This window comes from Callithrix jacchus, chromosome 8 (genome assembly GCF_049354715.1).
Source record: "Callithrix jacchus isolate 240 chromosome 8, calJac240_pri, whole genome shotgun sequence".
Taxonomy (NCBI): Eukaryota; Metazoa; Chordata; class Mammalia; order Primates; family Cebidae; genus Callithrix; species Callithrix jacchus.
In genome coordinates this window covers 94,223,062-94,244,741 of record NC_133509.1, presented here as the reverse complement: position 1 = coordinate 94,244,741, position 21,680 = coordinate 94,223,062, and the positions used below count along the sequence as shown (strand labels likewise).

At 39.5% G+C, this 21,680-nt stretch overlaps 1 protein-coding gene across 8 annotated transcripts in view; it reads left to right on the top strand.

The window, feature by feature from the left end:
• Window positions 1-21,680, top strand: part of CCDC175 (coiled-coil domain containing 175) — an 87,390-nt gene that overhangs the window by 14,476 nt on the left and 51,234 nt on the right. For 7 of the 8 annotated variants that reach the window (XR_008474420.2, XR_008474419.2, XR_004729936.3 and 4 more), the window contains exons 6-8: window positions 888-1,010; window positions 3,541-3,650; window positions 8,587-8,668. Coding sequence is in view for 4 of the 8 variants with exons in the window: in XM_054239988.2 (XP_054095963.2) it covers window positions 888-1,010; window positions 3,541-3,650; window positions 8,587-8,668 (315 nt within the window). In the remaining 4 variants the exon portion in view is untranslated. The remainder of the gene's footprint in view (window positions 1-887; window positions 1,011-3,540; window positions 3,651-8,586; window positions 8,669-21,680) is intronic. The other variant, XM_054239989.2, reaches the window with a different exon arrangement.

The window sequence follows — 21,680 nt, the reverse complement described above, 5'->3', positions numbered from 1 at the left end:
GCTCATGGCTTCAAGATGTATTCCTCCCTCAGCCTCCTAAAATGCTGGGATTAGAGGCATGAACCACCTCTGAGCCAGATTTTCAATTTGCAGCAAAATTTATTAATCATGAAGTTTCATTCATATGCATCTGTGCCCTGGCACGGTGATAATTGGTAATGATCATATTTATTCAGAGTAGCCACTTTGGGTGAAGCAGCTGGTGGCTTTAATGAGAAGTCACCCAGGCATATGTTTTCATAGCTCTTTAATACAGAGTTGACTGTGCTTTCCCAGGCCTTTCCAGGCCTTTCTACTTAATTAGTTACCTTGTTCTTGGTAATCCATTTTACAGACAAATCCATGATATGTTTGATTTTGATAAGAGGGTGACAAAGTTCATTAGGGTCTAACAAGTGGTGTTGTGATAAAATGGTAAGAAGTTTTCCAGGATTACAAGCTGCTCTGTCTTTAATGATTTTGTTTGCTCTGTGTTTAGCTGGTTTTATTTCACATGAAATAATGTTCGTTTAGATTCCTAGATGATTTCTTCATTCCTTTTACTTTTCTTGTCTGCTTAGTACACTGTAAATCTGGTCACTACTGCTGTGGTGATTTACTAGTAAATCACTACCATGGCAATTGCTTTTATAATTATTAATAATCATTGTTATTGCTCTTAAAAATTTACTATTTCAATATTTAGTAATTACAGTTTGGCCCTTGTGGTTCATGGTTTTTCCTGTGATACTGCTAAATAAGCAAACCCTAGTTTTTTTGTTTATTTTTTATTTATTGGAATACTTGGATTGAATATGTTATACTTAGATTAAATATAAATTAGGTTGACACATTTTTTAAAGGATTTTCTAAACTTTTAAATTGGTTTATTATGCTTGTCACTATAGATTAATGAATTTAAAAATATCTGTGAAATAAAGAAAATGGAGACTTATGAAAAGAAGAAAGAATTGGATAAATTACAAACTAAAGTATCAAAAATAAAAGAAACAGTTACTACTTCTGCAGTGGTAAGAAAGAATAAACTATATATGTATTTTAAGCCTTGTCTAGGCACCTCGATAAAAAAGGAGTTGATTTTAATTCATCTTCATGCCATGCTGAAAGGATGTTTTCTGCACATCAACATTTTCTGACACTTCCTTTATAGTGTTATGGTGTGATTGTGGTTTCCTCCTCAGGAATAGAATGGGAAGAAAGAAATTAGGAATGTGCTAAGTACCAATTGAATTTGATGGGCCAAAATACTATGAAAATATTGATTTAAAAAACATACAGAAGTAACCAAATATACATATATATATGTATATATAATGTTTCCATGAGATTGCTTCATTTTATATAACAAAATGAATAACCGTGGGCCAAGTCATTAGTTCTGAATGTGAAATAAGAGAACAGAGTTTAGGCTCTCTGTTAATATTGGGTACAGCAACATTAATATGTAAAGGAGACCATGTGTCTGTTGAACTAGAAAATAAATATGTCAGAACTCTGTACTTCTTTTAAAAGACTGTGATAACATTTGCTGAAAGGCAGCACTGTGATAAGTATTTTGTGAGGATTATCTTTATTTTAGAGATGAGAAAATATAAGCTGATGGAGGTGACTATAATTGAAGTGGTTAACGTAAATACTACTTGTATGTTAATTAAAACAAAAATGCCTGTTAACCTCTTATCACAATTAATGAATCAGTATATTTTTTCTCTGTGTCTTGAAAAATCACATGTAAAACTATACTGGTACAACAGTAAAACTGAATATTTTATATGGGGTGGTTCTGCTCGTCTTAATTACAATATATCTATTATGATATCCAATTACAAAACATTAGTAAAATGAAAAATTTCTCTCAAATATGTGCATTAAAAAATCATTATCTGTTTTAAAATTTCAACATAGTAAGGAAGCACTAGGCCTACAGGAAGATATAGAGGCTATGTATAACATATTTTATCTGCATGCTCAAGCTCTTGTTTCCAGTTTTGGTCTCATAAATCGTAAATCAAGCCCACCACCAACTAGCTTAGGAAAATGAAGTATGTGTTCCTTAGCCTGTACTCTGAAGGTCTCTAAAGCCAAATTAGATGGGCTTGAAGGTGGCAGGAGTAAATTCGCCTCTGGGTCCTTCCCCATTCTCCACAAGCCAGCCTGCCCACCCTCCTACCCTTCCATTAGTAGAGAATAGTTTGTTAAGCACAAACTTAAGTATCACACAGAACTGGGTTTAAATCTTAGTTCTACAAACCTGAAGTTTCCTCATCTATAAAATGTAAGTATTAATATTGCCTACTGCAGAGCATTTTTGTGGAGATTGAATGAGGACATGCCTATTAAGTGCTTTTATATTTGGGAGTTCATTGTCATTGTTGTTGGCTGAGGTTAGCAAATAGTATTTTGGCTATAGACTGAGACCACAAGGAATTTCATATTTACTCTCACATGGGACATGTGGTTTAGAAGTCTCTGCAGCCAGGTTATGTTGATAGGATGTTGGCAGAAAAAAATAATAGCATGTGACCCTTAAGGCAGCCTACCTGTCTGGGCAAGGAGGACTAAGGATTAAAGATAACAGATGTCAGACCGATTAGGCCTTCAGCATGTATCCCTAAATCTGATGACTGATCAGAGGTCTCTCAACATTCTGCTTATTTTGATGGTAGTTCTATGACTTGTGTTAGCTCTGGAACTAGCTATGGGTGCGCAAGAGAAATAAACCGTTTTGAGTAGCTTTTACCCACCTCTCTCATCTGGCATGGCTGAAAGCACCTCAGTTCTCCCCACGGGTGTATCTCTGATACCACATTGCTGTCCAGGGTTAGATGGCATTAAATATTATGTCCATGGTAATTCTATGTTGGAGAGAAGAGGAATTTGTTTCATCAGCCTTGTCTAAGCTCCATTGTCCCTCACAAGCTGAAATGCAAACCCAAGGCTGAATAAGTTTGACTTTCTTCTTCTTGATCCCAAAATTGCATTGCAAAAATATCTGTTTCATTATAAATTTTCTCCAACAGTTTTTCCCTCTTTTAAATCATAACTTTTTAAAATAGTATCCAGTTATTCCATTTCCTAAATTTAGATTAACTATTAAGAAATAAAAATTATTTTCAGCATGAACATAGCTATCAAGGGAAACAAAAAGACCCAATTTGTTTTGACTTTTTAAAATAATACTCATTTTGATATCCTGGGATGATAAATGAAGATGATTGTGACAATGTGGATTTGTTTAATTTTTTCAAGTGGTAGACAAAGTTAATTCTTGTCTCAAAAATTTTTTAAAGTAGTCACATTCTCACTGCTGTATTTAGCCATTTTCCCCTGTAAATTTTGGGTTTTTCTGATGATTTCAGAATTATGTGTGTCCAAGTTTATTTTATAGAGAAACAATTATAATGATTGGTTTTTTTTCCTAGTAGTATACCCCCATTGTAAAAGTTAAATGAGTAATTCATGAATATTGAGTGGAATTGAACTGCTGTTATGAATCGCTTGGTTATGATTAGATTCCATATTTTGTTTAATTTTTAATAGGTTCTTAGTGATCACAATTTAGAGATAGCACAACTACATGAATCGATAAGGTATTGGGAACAGCAGGTCAGTGAGCTAAGGAAAGCCTTTGTGATTCTGGAGGCTAAACTGTAAGTGTAATGCTTTATTTTTACTGAAGTGTTTCAAGATGTGTTAATATGATATTATAATATAGTTATGCTATGTTTTCCCTTTTAAAAACATGTCTTTAATTTGACATGAAAATTATATTCTCTTAATTTACTAAAATATGTGTGGTAGCTTTGTAGAATCACCTTTTTGTTGTAAAATTAGTCCTTCAAGTGATCAAGAGAAAAAATTAAAGATGTTGTCAGCTTGAGGAAAGGAAGGGACTCTTTGGAATGTATATATTATTCTCATTTCAGTTCCTGACTCACTACAAACAAAAATGCTCATGGGGGCAGGCATTAGTGGGATGTAGCATAGGCTACAACCCATCTAGCCATACTGTTAGAGTTGTTCTTATTCAAGGGAGACTTGCCCTACTTCCTGAGAAAATACAGGGAAGTCCAGGGCAAAAACTGCTGCACATGGGACTAGAACCAGAAACTGAAGGAGGCGTTCCATCCATCCAAAGCCTCAGTCTGTGCTTCATTTTGTGAAAGTGTTTCATTCATCTCTTTGTCTTCACATGGTATTCTCTTCTTGGTGAGCATATGGCAACCTCTGGCTATGCCAAATCCTCTGAATTGACCTTGCACAGGTCCAACTATCTTTAAAGATTGATCAACACACTCTCTCCCCAGAAAATCCCCAGATTTCACATCAGGATGTGTTTGACTCAGCTTTGGTTCCTAATCCAATCAGCTCTGCACAAGAAGATGGAGTCTTACTTATAGCATGGCTTCCAGGGACTACTCCAATGGTTCACTGACAGTTTAAGAAACAAAATGTGGACTGAGTAGATTCCAAAAAGACAAGTAACCTCACATGTATAATCCTGTTATAACATAGGTAATTTCTATATACATTTGAATATATTATAATTAAAATTATAATAGGTCTTTCAAAACAGCAATGCTGATTTACCATCATCAGTTCATAAAATGGCAATAATCTCTATCTTCAGTATCAGATTAAAAAATAAGGGAGTCCAAAGTGGCTCCCACTGGAGGTTGTGGTGCTTGCGAAGGCAAGGTCATGAGTTCAAGGCTAACCTGAACAACCTTATAAGCTCAAACTGATTGGCAAAAAATAAATAAATAAATAAGAAAGCAGGGCCGGGCACGGTGGCTCACGCCTGTAATCCCAGCACTTTGGGAGGCCAAGGCAGGTGGATCACGATGTCAAGAGATCGAGACTATCCTGGTCAACATGGTGAAACCCCGTCTCTACTAAAAATACAAAAAATTAGCTGGGTATGGTGGCACGTGCCTGTAATCCCAGCTACTCAGGAGGCTGAGGCAGGAGAATTGCCTGAACCCAGGAGGCGGAGGTTGCGGTGAGCCAAGATCGTGCCATTGCACTCCATCCTGGGTAACAAGAGCAAAACTCCATCTCAAAAGAAAAAAAAAAAAATAAGAAAGCTCAATTAATACCACAATTACAACTCAAAAAAAAAAAACCTCTTATTTTGTGATTCAATAGTATTAGTTTACATATATTTTGAAGAAAAAGTAGAATCTCACCAAAGAAAAGTGCTTTATATTAATGTGGTGATCAAGGACATAAGTTATTCTCCTTTTTATTAAAAAAAAAAACTTTACTTTTTCTTCTTTATTACCTGGAAAATTAAAAGAAAATTCTTTGTATTCTTCCTATTTTCTTCCTTAGCTGATTTCCTCTATCTGTGAAGATACGGAGAGGCAATCTAGGTTCCTGCTAGGTGGATTTGAAGAATCAGTGCTGTTTTATAAGATTTCTATAAGAAATTATATGAGAAACTAAAATAATTTGCAAAATGCATTTTCCTATCAATCTATAACCCTTTATTTTACTTTATGAAATCTTTTTTTTTTTTTTTTTGAGGGGTAGTCTCGCTCTGTTGCCAGGCTGGAGTGCAGTGGTGTATTCTCGGCTCACTGCAACCTCCAACTTCTTGGTTCAAGCGATTCTCCTGCCTCAGCCTCCCGAGTAGCTGGGATTACAGGCATGTGCCAGCATGCCCAGCTAATTTTTGTATTTTCAGTAGATACGGGCTTTTACCATGTTGGCCAGGATGGTCTCCATCTCCTGACCTCATGATCCACCTAACTTGGCCTTTCAGGGCTGGGATTACAGGCATGACCCACCACGCCTGGCCTTCCTTCATGAAATCTTTAACTTGCAAGCTGGTTAATAACATTGTTACCTATTTTGAATTCAAAATATTGAGGAAAACAAAATCACTCAACCACAAGTTTAAATTCCTTGTGTGGGCCGGGTAAGGTGGGTTACACCTGTAATCCCAGCCCTTTGGGAGTCTGAGGCGAGTGGATCACAAGGTCAGGAGTTTGAGACCAGCCTGGCCAATATGGTGATACCCTGGCATTACTAAAAATACAAAAATTAGCCTGCTGTGGTGGTGGGCACCTGTAGTCTCAGCTGCTCAGGAGCTGGGAGGTGGAGGTTGCAGTGAGTCGATATCACACCACTACACTCCAGCCTGGGTGACAGGGCAAGACTCCAACTCAAAAAAAAAAAAAAAAATTCCATGTGTGTTTGGACAACTAAGAGTAACTCTAATGCTCCATAAATCTACAGGAGGCATTGTCGTTTGATCCTTGTTCTTTCTTATCATTGGTATCCAGTGTGATTACACGATGAAGACAAATCCAATGCTTATCTTTTAAAATCACTATTGTGTTTATTTGCTATTCAGCTGGCTTTCAGCACATGAGAAATGTGAAAGTTAAATGTTGTATATAAATGACATCCAATTTGTGGCCTAGAGTATATACTTGCCATTAAAGTGTATGAAGCTATGAAGACTACAGATGCTTTTTTGAGCTAACATGGTTTCAGAATTGCCACAGTTACCAATGACTTCCATCCTGTTAAACTTTAGTGGTCTAGTTAACTCCTGAAAGTTCTCAAATTCATAATAGGATTTGACAGTTTATCACTTCCACCTCCTTGAAGTACTTTCTTCACTTGGCTTCCTAAATACCATATTCTCTTATTTTACTCACCACACTGGTTGCCACTTTTCAGGATCCTTTACTTGTTCTAATTCTTTTTTCTGATTCTAAATTTCAAGTTCTTGGCCAGGCTCTCTGGCTCACGCCTGTAATCCCAGCACTTTGGGAGACCGAGGTGGGCAGATCACGATGTCAGGAGTTCAGGACCAGCCTGGCCAACATGGTGAAACCCTGTTTCTACTGAAAATACAAAAATTAGCTGTGCATCATGGCATGTGGCTGTAATGCCAGCTACTTGGGAGGCTGAGGCAGGAGAATTGCTTGAACTGGGGAGGCAGAGGTTGTGGTGAACCAAGATCGTGCTATTGCACTCCAGCCTGGGTGACACAGTGAGACTCCATCTTAAAAAAGAAAAATGTCAAGTTCTCAGTCCTTCACTATTCTCTTCTCATACCCTCCGAATATGATTTTATTCAGGCTCATGGCTTTAAATACTTTCTTTGCTTCAATGACTTGAGCTCTAAATGCAGATACTGTATACCTTACTTGACCTTTCCGCTTGGAGGATGTCTATTATATATCTCAAACATAACGTGTCCCGAACAGAACTGTTGATTTCCCACCTTCCTGAAACAACTTTTCCCACAGTCTTCCATATCAGTTAATATGGCACCACTATTTACCTAGTTACTCCAGCCATAAGCCCAGGGGTCATCTACCATTTCTGCTTTACTCACTACCCGACCCTGACTCAACTCTTAGTCCAGCCAAATTCAAAGTCACATCCTGTTGCCTTCATCTTCAAAATACATGCTGAATACATCTATTTCTTACCACTGCCACCACTGTCCCCTTAGCCTGAACAGCCGTGATCTCTTCTGGACCACGACCAGAGCCTTCTACATGATCTTCCTCCACAGTTGTCTTTCTCCACAGAGTAACCAGAGTGATCTTTACAAGGTATCCATAGGTTCATGTTGCTCTTCTGCTTAAATAATCCACCCCTGTTCCTTTCAGAATAAAATCTGAACTTCTAGCCTGGCCTTAACACCCTGCATGATCTAGTTTCAGGCTGTGTCTCCAGCCTCCTCATCCTTCTTCCCCGAATACACCAAGCGTTTTCCTACCTCTGTCTTGTTACCGGATGTTTCTTCTGCCTGAAAAGCTCTTCCTTCAGATTTTCATGTTGCTGCCTCCCCTTAACATTCAGGTCTTTTCACAGGTCATCTCAAAGAGGTCTTCCCTGACCACCTGTCTAGACCAGCATTCTTGCTCTCAGGATCCTTTTGTGATTTATCCTACTTTGTGTTTTATGGAGCACTTAATAGTATCCGAGATACATTACTTGTTTTTTGATAACTTGCTTATCTCCTGACTCCTCCATGGAATGTAGTTTTCATGAGGGTAGGGACCTTGCATATGCTGTATCCCTAGTACCTGAAACATATCTGGCAACATATATGTTCAATAATTACTTCTTTTTTTTTGAGATGGTTTCTTGCTCTGTCACCAGGCTGGAGTGCAGTGGTGTGATCTCCGCTTATAGCAGCCTCCACCCCCGGGTTCAAGCAATTCTCCTGCCTCAGCCTCCTGAGTAGCTGGGACTACAGGTGCATGCCACCATGCCCGGCTAATTTCTGTATTTTTAATAGAGATGGATTTCACCATGTTGACCAGATGGTCTCAATCTCTTGATCTCGTGATCCACCTGCCTTGGCTTCCCAAAGTGCTGGGATTGCAGGCGTGAGCCACTGCACCTGACCAATAGTTGCTTCTTAAGTAAAAGAATAAATAAATAAAATATAATTCATCAATTCAAAGGAGTACACATTTTTGCTTATTTTGATAAATATATACATACATATGTGGGGAGATGGGGACTGGAACTTTTTGATTTCATAAGTAAATATGACTTTTCTGGAAAGTATGTTCTTATATGAATCTGTTTGGCTTCCTTTGTTCATAGGGGTTTTTTCACAGAGAGCAAGGAAAAACTGGATGGTACATCTAATTATGAAAAAACTGAATTCCTGAGCAAGATAAAAGATGTAAGAAAGCAGAAATGATTACTTTTAGGTTATATTTTATTTTTAGTTAATATTTAAAATATGTGAGAAATATAGATTTTTTTCAAAAGGATATTTTTCATTGACCAATAATATGGTTATTTGTAGTAATTAATTTAAAACTTTATCTCCTCCCAAAGTACTTTAAATATGTGAAAGAGCAAAGGTTGTCCATGTACAGAGGAATTGTTTTTTGGTAACTTTTCATGTGAGTATGGGTACATTAGGAATATCCATGATTAATGGATATTCGTGTGAATTATTTAGAAAGTTATAATCATCTTGCTGTTGTGTTGTACCTGTGAAGTACAGCAACCTGTTCTACACTTAAGAATATTCTAAATATTATATATCATATTGTGATGGTTAATACTGACTGTCAACTTGACTGGACTGAAAGATGCAAAGTATTGATCTTCGGTGTGTCTGTGAGGGTGTTGCTAAAGGAGATTAACATTTGAGTCAGTGGGCTGGGAAAAGCAGGCCCACCCTTAATCTGGGTGGGCACCATCTAATCAGTTGCCAGTGTGGCCAGGATATAAAGCAGGCAGAAAAACGTGAAAAGACTAGACTGGCTTAGCCTCCCAGCCTACATCTCTCTCCTGTGCTGGATGCTTCCTGCCCTCGAACATCAGATTCCAGGTTCTTCAGCTTTGGAGCTTGGACTAGCTTCCTTGCTCCTCAGCTTGCAGATGGCCTACTATGGGAGCTTATAATTGTGTGAGTTAATATTCCTTAATAAACTCCCCTGTATATATACATTTATCCTATTAATTCTGTCCCTCTAGAGAACCCTGACTAATACATATAATATAATATTCTAAATACATAGAAGTATTTGAGTCAGATTTAGCCCCACGGAGAATTCACTAGACATTTTTCAAACTTAGGTTAAAAAAAAATCATATGTAAACAATCGTGGGTAAACCAATATTTAGCCCCAAAATATTCAATGAAGCATTCATTAGGATAGTAAGAAATTGGGGGCGAGGGTGAAAAATACAATTAAAATTTAACAAAAAGGCCTTGGTTAAATAAGTATCAGTATTGTTCATAATATAGACTGATACTGAGTCTGGGTATCATGGCTCATGCCTGTAATCCCAGAACTTTGGGAGTCTGAGGTGGGTAGATTACCTGAGGTCAGGAGTTCAAGACCAGCCTGACCAATATGGTGAAACCCTGTCTCTACGAAAAATACAAAAATTAGCTAGGTGTGGTGGCTGGCACCTGTAGTCCCACCTACTGGGGAGGTTGAGACAGGAGAATTGCTTGAACCCTGGAGGCAGAGGTTATGGTGAGCTGAGATCGCGCCACTGTATCCAGCTTGGGTGACAGAGCTAGACACCCTCTAAAAAAGAAAAAGAAACAACAGTATGCATGATATGATTCAATTTAATTATTTATATACACAAATACACATACCCACTAGACATAACTGAAATTCTTCTTGTCCCTTGTATTGAAGAAGAAATGTCCTTAGTATCTCTTCCCCTCACCTCATGTAATTTTTCTTTTTTTTTTTTTTGAGACACAGTCTTGCTCTGTTGCCCAGGCTGGAGTGTAATAGCATGATCTCAGCTCACTGCAACCTCTGCCTCCTGGGTTCAAGCAATTCTCTTGGCTCAGCCTCCCAACGACTGGGATTACAGGCATGTGCCACCACACCCGGCTAATTTTTGTATTTTTAATAGAGACAGGGTGATGACATGTTGGACAGGTTGGTCTCAAAATTCTGACCTGAAATGATCCACCCACCATCTCACTCTGATGCCCAAGCTGGAGTGCAGTGTTACAGTCACAGCTTACTACAGTCTTGACCTCCTAGGTCTAGGCAGTCCTCCCTATGCAGCCTCCTGAATAGCTGAGGCACTCACCACCACACCCAGCTAATTTTTAAATTATTTGCAGAGACAAGGTCGCTCTATGCTTCCCGGGCTGGTCTTGAACTCCTCAGCTCAAGCAATCCTCCTGCCTTGGTCTCCCCAAATGCTGGGGATTACAGGTGTGAGTCACCACACCCTAACACACATACTTAATTTTAATCATTCAGGAGTTGGGTCAGGTACTCTCTGTCTACATCCTCTGTCTGTTTTGCCCAAGTCAACCAGGATATAAAATTCATATCTTTCACTAGTTTCTAAAACAAATATAATTATACTAAGCATTTCATGATCTATTGCGAACTCTGTTGGAAGTTTTAGTGGTTATGGGGAGAAATCCTGTTGCAGGATCTTCTTGCATTTTTGTGAGAAAAGCCATCTTTTATAAAGCATAATATCTGCCTCTGCACCCATGCCCTGAGGCTCCTCAGGGATATCAAAGGCAGCTCCCTCCCAGAAGAATGATTTGTACTAATTAAATGCTTTCCACTTTTGCTTTTGTGAGCTATCAGCATTAGAGATGACGTCCCCTCTGGGCTACTCTGATTCTTTTAGTTGCAAGGATTCCTAACAACAGGCAGAAACCAAAGTTGGTTTATTGGCTGATTTCTTTTTTTTTTTTTGAGACGGAGTTTAACTGTTGTTACCCAGACTGGAGTGCAATGGCACGATCTCGGCTCACCGCAACCTCCGCCTCCTGGGTTCAAGCAATTCTCGTGCCTCAGCCTGCCGAGTAGCTGGGACTATAGGCGCGCACCACCATGCCCAGCTAATTTTTGTATTTTTAGTAGAGACGGGATTTAACCTTGTTGACCAGGATGGTCTCGATCTCTTGACCTCGTGATCCACCCGCTTCGGCCTCCCAAAGTGCTGGGATTGGTTGGTTTCAAATTTGTCTTTCATTTTCTGAGCAAAATATTATTTTTCCTATATATATTCCAGTAGGGAATATGTATTATCCCCTGCTTTAGAAGCTATTGGACAACTTTCTGACAGTAACTCCACATTTTCTAGCCCACATGATTTTCTGAACAGTCTAGGACTCCTAAACTGGCATGGATTACTTGGTGAAAGGAGCAGGTGTAGAGGAGTTTCCCTTTAATACGTAGCACTTAGCTAAATTCTGTGGTTATAAGTGAGTGATCACTTCAAGAGTGCAAGGCTCTGACCTGTTTATTATTTTCACTGGGATAGAAACTGTGGGCTCTTAGTGACATCAAATCATAATTCTCATGAGTTATTGGAGAAACATTCAAAGATGACATTAAACTCTAACTCTGCCTTTTTTCCCAGCATCTCCCCAACCCCACCAGCCCCAGGCAACCATCATTCTCCTCTCTACTTCTGAGTTGAAGTTTTTTTAGATTCTATGTATAATTGGGATCATGCAATATTTGTTTTTCTGTACCTGAATTATTTCATTTAACATAATGTCCTCCAGATTGGTCCATGTTGTCACAAATGACAAGATTTTCTTCTTTTTTAAGGCTGAATATATTCAATTATGTATGTATATATAACATTTTCTTTATCCATTCATCTGCTGATGAACACTTAGGTTGATTCCATATCTTAGCTACTGTGAATAGTGCCGCAGTGAATATAGAAGGACAGATATCTCTTTGCCAAAGTGATTTCATTTCCTTGGGATATATACCCAGCAGTAGGATTGTTGGATTTAACTTTTTTTTTTTTAATTGCACTTTAGGTTTTGGGGTACATGTGCAGAACATGCAAGACAGTTGCATAGGTACACACATGGCAGTGTGTTTTGCTTCCTTTCTCCCCTTCACCCACATTTGGCATTTCTCCCCAGGCTATCCCTTCCCACCTCCCCTTCCCACTGGCCCTCCCCTTTTTCCCCCAATAGACCCCAGCATTTAGTACTCCCCTTCCTGTGTCCATGTGTTCTCATTTTTCATCACCCGCCTATGAGTGAGAATATGCGGTGTTTCATTTTCTGTTCTTGTGTCAGTTTGCTGACAATGATGTTCTCCAGATTCATCCATGTCCCTACAAACGACACAAACTCATCATTTCTGATTGCTGCATAATATTCCATGGTATATATGTGCCACATTTTCCCAATCCAGTCTATCATCGATGGGCATTTGGGTTGATTCCAGGTCTTTGCTATTGTAAACAGTGCTGCAATGAACATTCGTGTGCATGTGTCCTTATAGTAGAACGATTTATAGTCCTTTGGATATATACCCAGTAATGGGATTGCTGTGTCAAATGGAATTTCTATTTCTAAGGCCTTGAGGAATCGCCACACTGTCTTCCACAATGGTTGGACTAATTTACACTCCCACCAACAGTGTAAAAGTGTTCCTTTTTCTCCACATCCTCTCCAGCATCTGTTGTCTCCAGATTTTTTAATGATCGCCATTCTAACTGGCGTGAGATGGTATCTCAATGTGGTTTTGATTTGCATCTCTCTGATGACCAGTGACGATGAGCATTTTTTCATATGATTGTTGGCCTCATATATGTCTTCTTTCGTAAAGTGTCTGTTCATATCCTTTGCCCACTTTTGAATGGGCTTGTTTGTTTTTTTCCTGTAAATCTGTTTGAGTTCTTTGTAAATTCGGGATATCAGCCCTTTGTCAGATGGGTAAACTGCAAAAATTTTTTCCCATTCTGTTGGTTGCCAATTCACTCTAGTGACTGTTTCTTTTGCCTTGCAGAAGCTGTGGAGTTTCATTAGGTCCCATTAGTCTATTTTGGCTTTTGTTGCCAATGCTTTTGCTGTTTTGTTCATGAAGTCCTTGCCTACTCCTATGTCCTGAATGGTTTTGCCTAGATTTTCTTCCAGGGTTTTTATGGTGCCAGGTCTTATGTTTAAGTCTTTAATTTATCTGGAGTTAATTTTAGTGTAAGGTGTCAGGAAGGGGTCCAGTTTCTGCTTTCTGCACATGGCTAGCCAGTTTTCCCAACACCATTTGTTAAACAGGGAATCCTTTCCCCATTGCTTGTTTTTGTCAGGTTTATCAAAGATTGTATGGTTGTAGATATGTTGTGTTGCCTCTGATGCCTCTGTTTTGTTCCATTGGTCTATATTTCTGTTTTGGTACCAGTACCATGCTGATTTGATTACTGTAGCCTTGTAGTATAGTTTGAAATCCGGTAGTGTGATGCCCCCCACTGTGTTCTTTTTGCTTAGAATTGACTTGGCTATGCGGGCTCTCTTTTGGTTCCATATGAAGTTCATGGTGGTTTTTTCCAGTTCTGTGAAGAAAGTCAATGGTAGCTTGATGGGGATAGCGTTGATTCTGTAAATTACTTTGGGCAGTGTAGCCATTTTCACAATATTAATTCTTCCTAACCATGAACCTGGAACGTTTCTCCATCTGTTTGTGTCCTCTCTGATTTCGTTGAGCAGTAGTTTGTAGTTTTCCTTGAAGAGGTCCCTTACATTCCCTGTGAGTTGTATTCCAAGGTATTTTATTCTCTTTGTAGCAGTTGTGAGTGGCAGTTTGTTCTTGATTTGGCTTTCTTTAAGTCTGTTATTGGTGTAGAGGAATGCTTGTGATTTTTGCACATTGATTTTATATCCTGAGACTTTGCTGAAGTTGCTTATCAGTTTCAGGAGATTTTGGGCTGAGGCAATGGGGTCCTCTAGGTATACAATCATGTCATCTGCAAATAGAGGCAATTTGGCTTCCACCTTTCCTATTTGAATACCCTTTATTTCTTTTTCTTGCCTGATTGCTGTGGCTAGAACTTCCAGTACTATATTGAATAGGAGTGGTGAAAGAGGGCATCCTTGTCTAGTGCCAGATTTCAAAGGGAATGCTTCCAGTTTTTGCCCATTCAGTATGATATTGGCTGTTGGTTTGTCATAAATAGCTTTTATTACTTTGAGATACGTTCCATCGATACCGAGTTTATTGAGGGTTTTTAGCATAAAGGGCTGTTGAATTTTGTCAAATGCCTTCTCTGCGTCAATTGAGATAATCATGTGGTTTTTGTTTTTGGTTCTGTTTATGTGGTGAATTAAGTTTATAGACTTGCGTATGTTGAACCAGCCTTGCATCCCCGGGATGAATCCTACTTGATCATGATGAATATGTTTTTTGATTTGCTGTTGCAATCGGCTTGCCAATATTTTATTGAAGATTTTTGCATCTATGTTCATCATGGATATTGGCCTGAAGTTTTCTTTTCTTGTTGGATCTCTGCCGGGTTTTGGTATCAGGATGATATTGGCCTCATAAAATGATTTGGGAAGGATTCCCCCCTTTTGGATTATTTGGAATAGTTTCAGAAGGAACGGTACCAGCTCCTCTTTGTGTGTCTGGTAGAATTCGGCTGTGAATCCGTCTGGACCTGGGCTTTTTTTGTGTGGTAGGCTCTTAATTGCTGCCTCGACTTCTGACCTTGTTATTAGTCTATTCATAGTTTCAGCTTCCTCCTGGTTTAGGCTTGGGAGGACACCGGAGTCCAGGAATTTATCCATTTCTTCCAGGTTTACTAGTTTATGTGCATAGAGTTGTTTGTAATATTCTCTAATGTTGGTTTGAATTTCTGTGGAATCTGTGGTGATTTCCCCTTTATCATTTTTTATTGCATCTATTTGGTTGTTCTCTCTTTTCTTTTTAATCAATCTGGCTAGTGGTCTATTTTGTTGATCTTTTCAAAAAACCAGCTCTTGGATTTATTGATTTTTTGAAGGGTTTTTTGTGTCTCAATCTCCTTTAGTTCAGCTCTGATCTTAGTTATTTCTTGTCTTCTGCTGGGTTTTGAGTTTTTTTGATCTTGCTCCTCTAGCTCTTTCAATTTTGACAATAGGGTGTCAATTTTGGATCTCTCCATTCTCCTCATATGGGCACTTATTGCTATATACTTTCCTCTAGAGACTGCTTTAAACGTGTCCCAGAGATTCTGGCATGTTGTGTCTTCATTCTCATTGGTTTCGAAGAACTTCTTTATTTCTGCCTTCATTTCATGGTTTATCCAATCAACATTCAAGAACCAGTTGTTCAGTTTCCATGAAGCTGTGCGGTTCTGGGTTGGTTTCTGAATTCTGAGTTCTAACTTGATTGCACTATGATCTGAGAGGCTGTTTGTTATGATTTCAGTTGTTTTGCATTTGCTGAGCAGTGCTTTACTTCCAATTATGTGGTCAATTTTAGAGTAGGTGTGATGTGGTGCTGAGAAGCATGTATCTTCTGTGGATTTGGGGTGGAGAGTTCTGTAAATGTCTATCAGGTTTGCTTGCTCCAGGTCTGAGTTCAAGCCCTGGATATCCTTGTTGATTTTCTGTCTGGTTGATCTGTCTAATATTGACAGTGGAGTGTTAAAGTCTCCCACTATTATTGTGTGGGAGTCTAAGTCTCTTTGTAGGTCATTAAGAACTTGCCTTATGTATCTGGGTGCTCCTGCATTGGGCCCATATATGTTTAGGATTGTTAGCTCTTCTTGTTGTATCGATCCTTTTACCATTATGTAATGGCCTTCTTTGTCTCTTTCAATCTTTGTTGCTTTAAAGTCTATTTTATCAGAGATGAGAATTGCAACTCCTGCTTTTTTTTGCTCTCGATTTGCTTGGTAAATCTTCCTCCATCCCTTTATTTTGAGTCTTTGTGTATCCTTGCATGTGAGATGGGTTTCCTGGATACAGCACACTGATGGGTTTTGGATTTTTATCCAATTTGCCAGTCTGTGTCTTTTGATTGGTGCATTTAGTCCATTTACATTTAGGGTTAATATTGTTATGTGTGAATTTGATACTGCCACTTAGATGCTAGCTCGCTGTTTTGCCTGTTAGTTGTTGTAGATTCTTCATTATGTTGATGCTCTTTAGCATTTAGTGTGATTTTGGAATGGCTGGTACTGGTTGTTCCTTTCTATGTGTGGTGCCTCTTTTAGGAGCTCTTGTAAAGCAGGCCTGGTGGTGACAAAAATCTCTGAGTACTTGCTTGTTCGCAAAGGATTTTATTTTTCCTTCACTTATGAAACTCAGTTTGGCTGGATATGAAATGCTGGGTTGAAAGTTCTTTTCTTTAAGGATGTTGAATATTGGCCCCCACGCTCTTCTGGCTTGTAGTGTTTCTGCCAAGAGATCTGCAGTGAGTCAGATGGACTTCTCTTTGTGGGTGACCCGACCTTTCTCTCTGGCTGCCCTTAGTATTTTCTCCTTTATTTCAACCTTGTTGAATCTGACGATTATGTGCCTTGGGGTTGCTCTTCTTGCGGAATATCTCTGTGGTGTTCTCTGTATTTCCTGCGTTTGAGTGTTGGCCTGTCTTGCTAGGTGGGGGAAATTTTCTTGGATAATGTCCTGAAGAGTATTTTCCAGCTTGGATTCGTTCTCTTCGTCACATTCTGGTACACCCATCAAACGTAGGTTAGGTCTCTTCACATAGTCCCACATTTCTTGGAGACTTTGTTTATTCCTTTTTGTGCTTTTTTCTCTGATCTTGGTTTCTCGTTTTATTTCATTGAGTTGATCTTCGACTTCAGATATTCTTTCTTCTGCTTGGTCAATTCGGCTATTGAAACTTGTGCGTGCTTCGCAGAGTTCTTGTATTGTGTTTTTCAGCTCCTTTAATTCATTCATATTCCTCTCTAAGTTATCCATTCTTGTTATCATTTCCTCGAATCTTTTTTCATATCTTTTTTCAAGGTTCTTAGTTTCTTTGCATTGATTTAAAGCATGTTCTTTTAGCTCACAAAAGTTTCTCATTATCCACCTTCTGAAGTCTAATTCCATCATTTCGTCACAGTCATTCTCTGTCCAGCTTTGTTCTTTTGCTGGTGAGGAGTTTTGGTCCTTTCTAGGAGGCGAGGTGTTCTGGTTTCGGGTGTTTTCCTCCTTTTTGCACTGGTTTCTTCCCATCTTTGTGGATTTATCCACCTGTCGTCTGTGTAGTTGCTGACTTTTCGATTGGGTCTCTGAGTGGACGCCCAGATTGTTGATGATGAAGTATTTCTGTTACTTGGTTTTCCTTCTACCAGTCTAGCCCCTCCACTGTACAACTGCTGAGGTCCACTCCAGGCCCTGCTTGTCTGGGGTGCACCTATAGCAGCTGCGGAACAGTGAGGGATGCTTCCAGTTTCTTTTTCTGCTATCTTTGTCCCAGAATGATGCCTGCCAAATGTCAGTCTTTTGGATATAGAGGGGTCAGGGAGCTGCTTGAGGAGACAGTCTGTACTTTATAGGAGCTTAATTGCTGAGCTGTGAGCTCTGTTGTTCATTCAGGGCTGTTAGGCTGCTGTTTAATTCTGCTGCTACAGAACTCATTAAAAAACCCTTTTTTTTCTCAGATGCTTTATTTTTGAGTGTCCATTGTGCTGTCCTGCACAGCTAGGAGGCAGTCTAGTCACTATTTGCCTGCCGAGGCTCTGCCCTGCTGGTGTGAGGTTCGCCCTATTGCTGCAGTCTCTGCCCTTCTGCTGCGGTCTCCGCCCTGCTGCCATGGGCTATGTCCTGCGGCGGAGTCTCTCTGTTGTAGCGGGTTGCCTCGGCAACAGCAGGCTGCATCAGCAGTGGGTGTGTACCTCAGTAGGGGCGGATTGCCTCGGTAATGGCGGACGCCCCTCCCACACGGAGCTGCGCCCTCAGGGAACCTCTCCACCGGGAGCGTTTGGAATCGCTGTTTTGTTTGTCCCACTGCGCTACCCCAAACGCTGTTTTCCTGGAATCTCCTGGGCTGGCTCACTGTCCAAGTGCCATTCAGTCTCAAGTTCGCCCTCTCAAGTCTCAGGTTGCCAGTTCAACAGGGCTCCCGGACCAGTGCGCTTTGTGTGGAGCGCTGTGTAGTGCCGCTGTGCTACAGCGCGGGCCGCTGCTGCACCGGCTGCCGGCTGCTGGCTGCACCAGCCAAAACCTCTGCCTGGCATCCCGCGTCTTTTTTATACCTGGGAATTTCCCCGTTCTGTGGGCAACAAAGATCCGTCTGGAAATGCGGCCCTGACTCACCCTCTTTGCGCATTAACCGAGAGCTTCAATCCTGGGTTGTTCTCACAGTGCCATCTTGAGTCCTTCCGGAGTTAACTTTTTTAATTATTAAATATTACATATTACAGAACAATATATAAACCATAAATATATAATATTTATGTACATATCTATCTTTTTGATTAATATAATTTATTAATTTTAATGAAGTTCAGTTTATTAATCTTTTTCTTTTTAGTTAATGTTCCTTATGTCCTATGTCATGAGAATGTTCTCTTCTGTTACCATTGGGAAGCTTTGTTATTTAACCTTTCACACGTAAGACTAGGAGCCATCTGGAATGTATGTGTGTGTGCTTTGAGATAGTGGGCAAGATTCATATTTTTCCTTAAGGTTGTCCAATTAACCAGCACCATTTACTGAAAATACAATCCTTTCCTTCACCACAGAGTGGTCATACTATTGTCATAAATCAAGTGTGCATAATAAATATAGATGTGGATTTTTGACTCTGTTCATTTGAACCATTCATCTCTCCTCACACTAGAACAATATTGTCTTAATTAGTAGCTTTAAAATAAGTTTTTATGGCTAGTGGTATAAGTCCTTCACCTTTTTCTTCATAATTGTTCCAGCTTGACCTTTTCAATTTCTATCAGTTTGTCAAGTTCTTCCAAAAAAACCTTAGATTTTGATTAGGATTGTATTAAATTTATAAATCAATTTGAAGAGGATTTCACATTTTCACAATATTGAAGCTTCCAGTCCATTAACGTGGCATGTCTTTTCTTTAGATCTTCTTTGTTCCCTTAACTTAGCTGTTTAGTTTCACTATGATGTGTCCAAATTATCTTTTTATTTTTCCTCCTTGGAATTTATTTGGCTCCTTAAATCTGAGAGTTTCTATATCTCATAAGTTCTGCAAAATTTTCAGCCATTATATGTTCACCTGTTTCTTTTGTTCTATTCTCCTGGTGTTGCCCAGGCTGGTCTCTTACTCCTGGGCTCAAGCGATCCTTCTACCTCCATTTCCCAAAGTGCTAGGATGATAGGCTTGAGCCGCCATGCCTGGCCTACAGTAGATTTTGATTGCTCTGTTCCACAGTATTGATTTTACTCAAGTGTTTAGAAACTCTAAATATTTGTTCATCTTCTAATTGTGTGTGTGTGTGTGTGTGTGTGTGTGTGAGATTTTTTTTTCTTTGAGACAGGATCTTGCTCTGTCACCCAGACTGGAGTATAGTGGCATGATAATGGCTCACTGCAGCCTCACGAATTCCCAGTCTCAAGCGATCTTCCTACTCAGCCTCCCAAAGTAGTAAATTACAGGTGTGAGCCACTGCAGCCAGCCTTAATTGTGCATTCTTCTTGTCTCTTCTGTTTACTGAGCCTGCATGTAGTAATTTTGTGGGAGGTGCTGGGTGCAATGGTGTGCCTGTAATCCCAGCTACTAAGGAGGCCAAGGTGGGAGGATCATGTGAGCTCAGGAGTTTGAGACCAACCTGGGCAACATAGTGAGATGTCATCTCTCGATAGAAAAAGGAAAAGGAAAAGAAGAAAAGAAAATAATTCTGTGGCAAGAGTGGAATGTGTTGATTGGGCTTATGCACGTACGGGTAGGAGGGATATATATTAGGAAGAAGAGGACCTGTATTGTCTTAGGTATGGCAAATCTATACCAATGCTAGACTCCTGGGGTTAGTTACTGCCTGTGGTACTCACTGGTTTGGTATGGAGAAAATCTCCACTACAGTTGGCTGATTAATATAAGTGTCAGAAGTAAGGGAAGAAGTTGAAGCAAATACTCCAGATACAGCTGCTCAATTGGCCACCACAGGGAATGGCCCAGGGCCCTCTTTTCTTTGTATCAATTAACTCTGACATTAGGGTAGGGTTCTTTCTTAACCTTTCTACTTTTGTAATAGACTGGCGGTACAAGACATTTTTCTACCAGTGTCAATCTTTTTCTGAGACTCCAATTGTATGTATGCAGTTATTTGTTCTAATATATGTATCCTCTATATATCATACTTAACTCTTCTGTATTTTCAGCTTTTTGCCTCCCCTTCCTGCATTTTAAGCAGAGTGGTCTTATTTGAATTCTTAATTTTGGTTATTGTATTTATTCATTTATTCATTCATTCATTTAATTTTTTGAGACAGAGTCTCACTCTGCTGTCCAGGCTGGAGGGAAATGGGATGATCTCAGCTCACTGCAAACTCTGCCTCCTGGGTTCAAGTGATTGTCCTGCCTCAGCCTTCTGAGTATCTGGGACTACAGACGTGTGCCATCATGCCCAGCTAATTTTTGTATTAGTAGAGACAGGGTTTTGCCATGTTGGCCAGGCTGATCTCAAACTCCTGACCTCAGGTAATTCACCTGAGGTCCCAAAGTTCTGAAATTACAGGTGTGAGCCACCATGCCTGGCCCGTTATTGTTTTTCAACTGGTAATTTTTTGTTACCTTTTAAATATGCTGTGAGACTCATTACCATTTCTAATTTCCTGTTATCATTTTCAAGAATATCTAATGTTTCTTCAATCATAATAAGCATACTAGTTTTATAGTTCAGTGTCTGCTAATTTCAATATCTTATGTCTTTATGGGTCTGTAGTCTGTTTCTGCAGTGTGTTGTTTCTGCCAATGTTTGTTCATGCTCTTATTTCCTTCTGTTCCTGGTGGAAAACTGTATGCTGGACATTGTACTTAAAAAAAATGTTTGCGTTACAGTTTGGCTCTGTGTCCCCACCCAAATCTCATCTTGAATTGTACTCCCATAATTCCCACATGTTGTGGGAAGGACCTGGTGGGAGATAATGTGAATCATGGGGGCAGTTTCCCTCATACTGTTCTTGTGGTAGTGAATAAGTCTCATGAGATCTGATGGTTTTACCAGGGGTTTCTGCTTTGGCATCTTCCTCATTTTCTCTTGCTGCCTCCATTTAAAAAGTGCCTTTCACCTCCTGCCATGATTCTGAGGCCTCCCCAGCCATGTGGAACTGTAAGTCCAATTAAACCTCTTTTTCTTCCAAGTTGTGATTATGTCTTTATCAGCAGCATGAAAATGGACTAATATGGTTTGTAAAAGCAATTTGAGGCTTAAGATAATGATGTTTACCCCAGGAGCAGTTTACATTCACTTCTGTCAGATGGGTAGGGTGTTACAATTTCCAAGCTACCTTAATCCATGCTAAGCATCCCTGG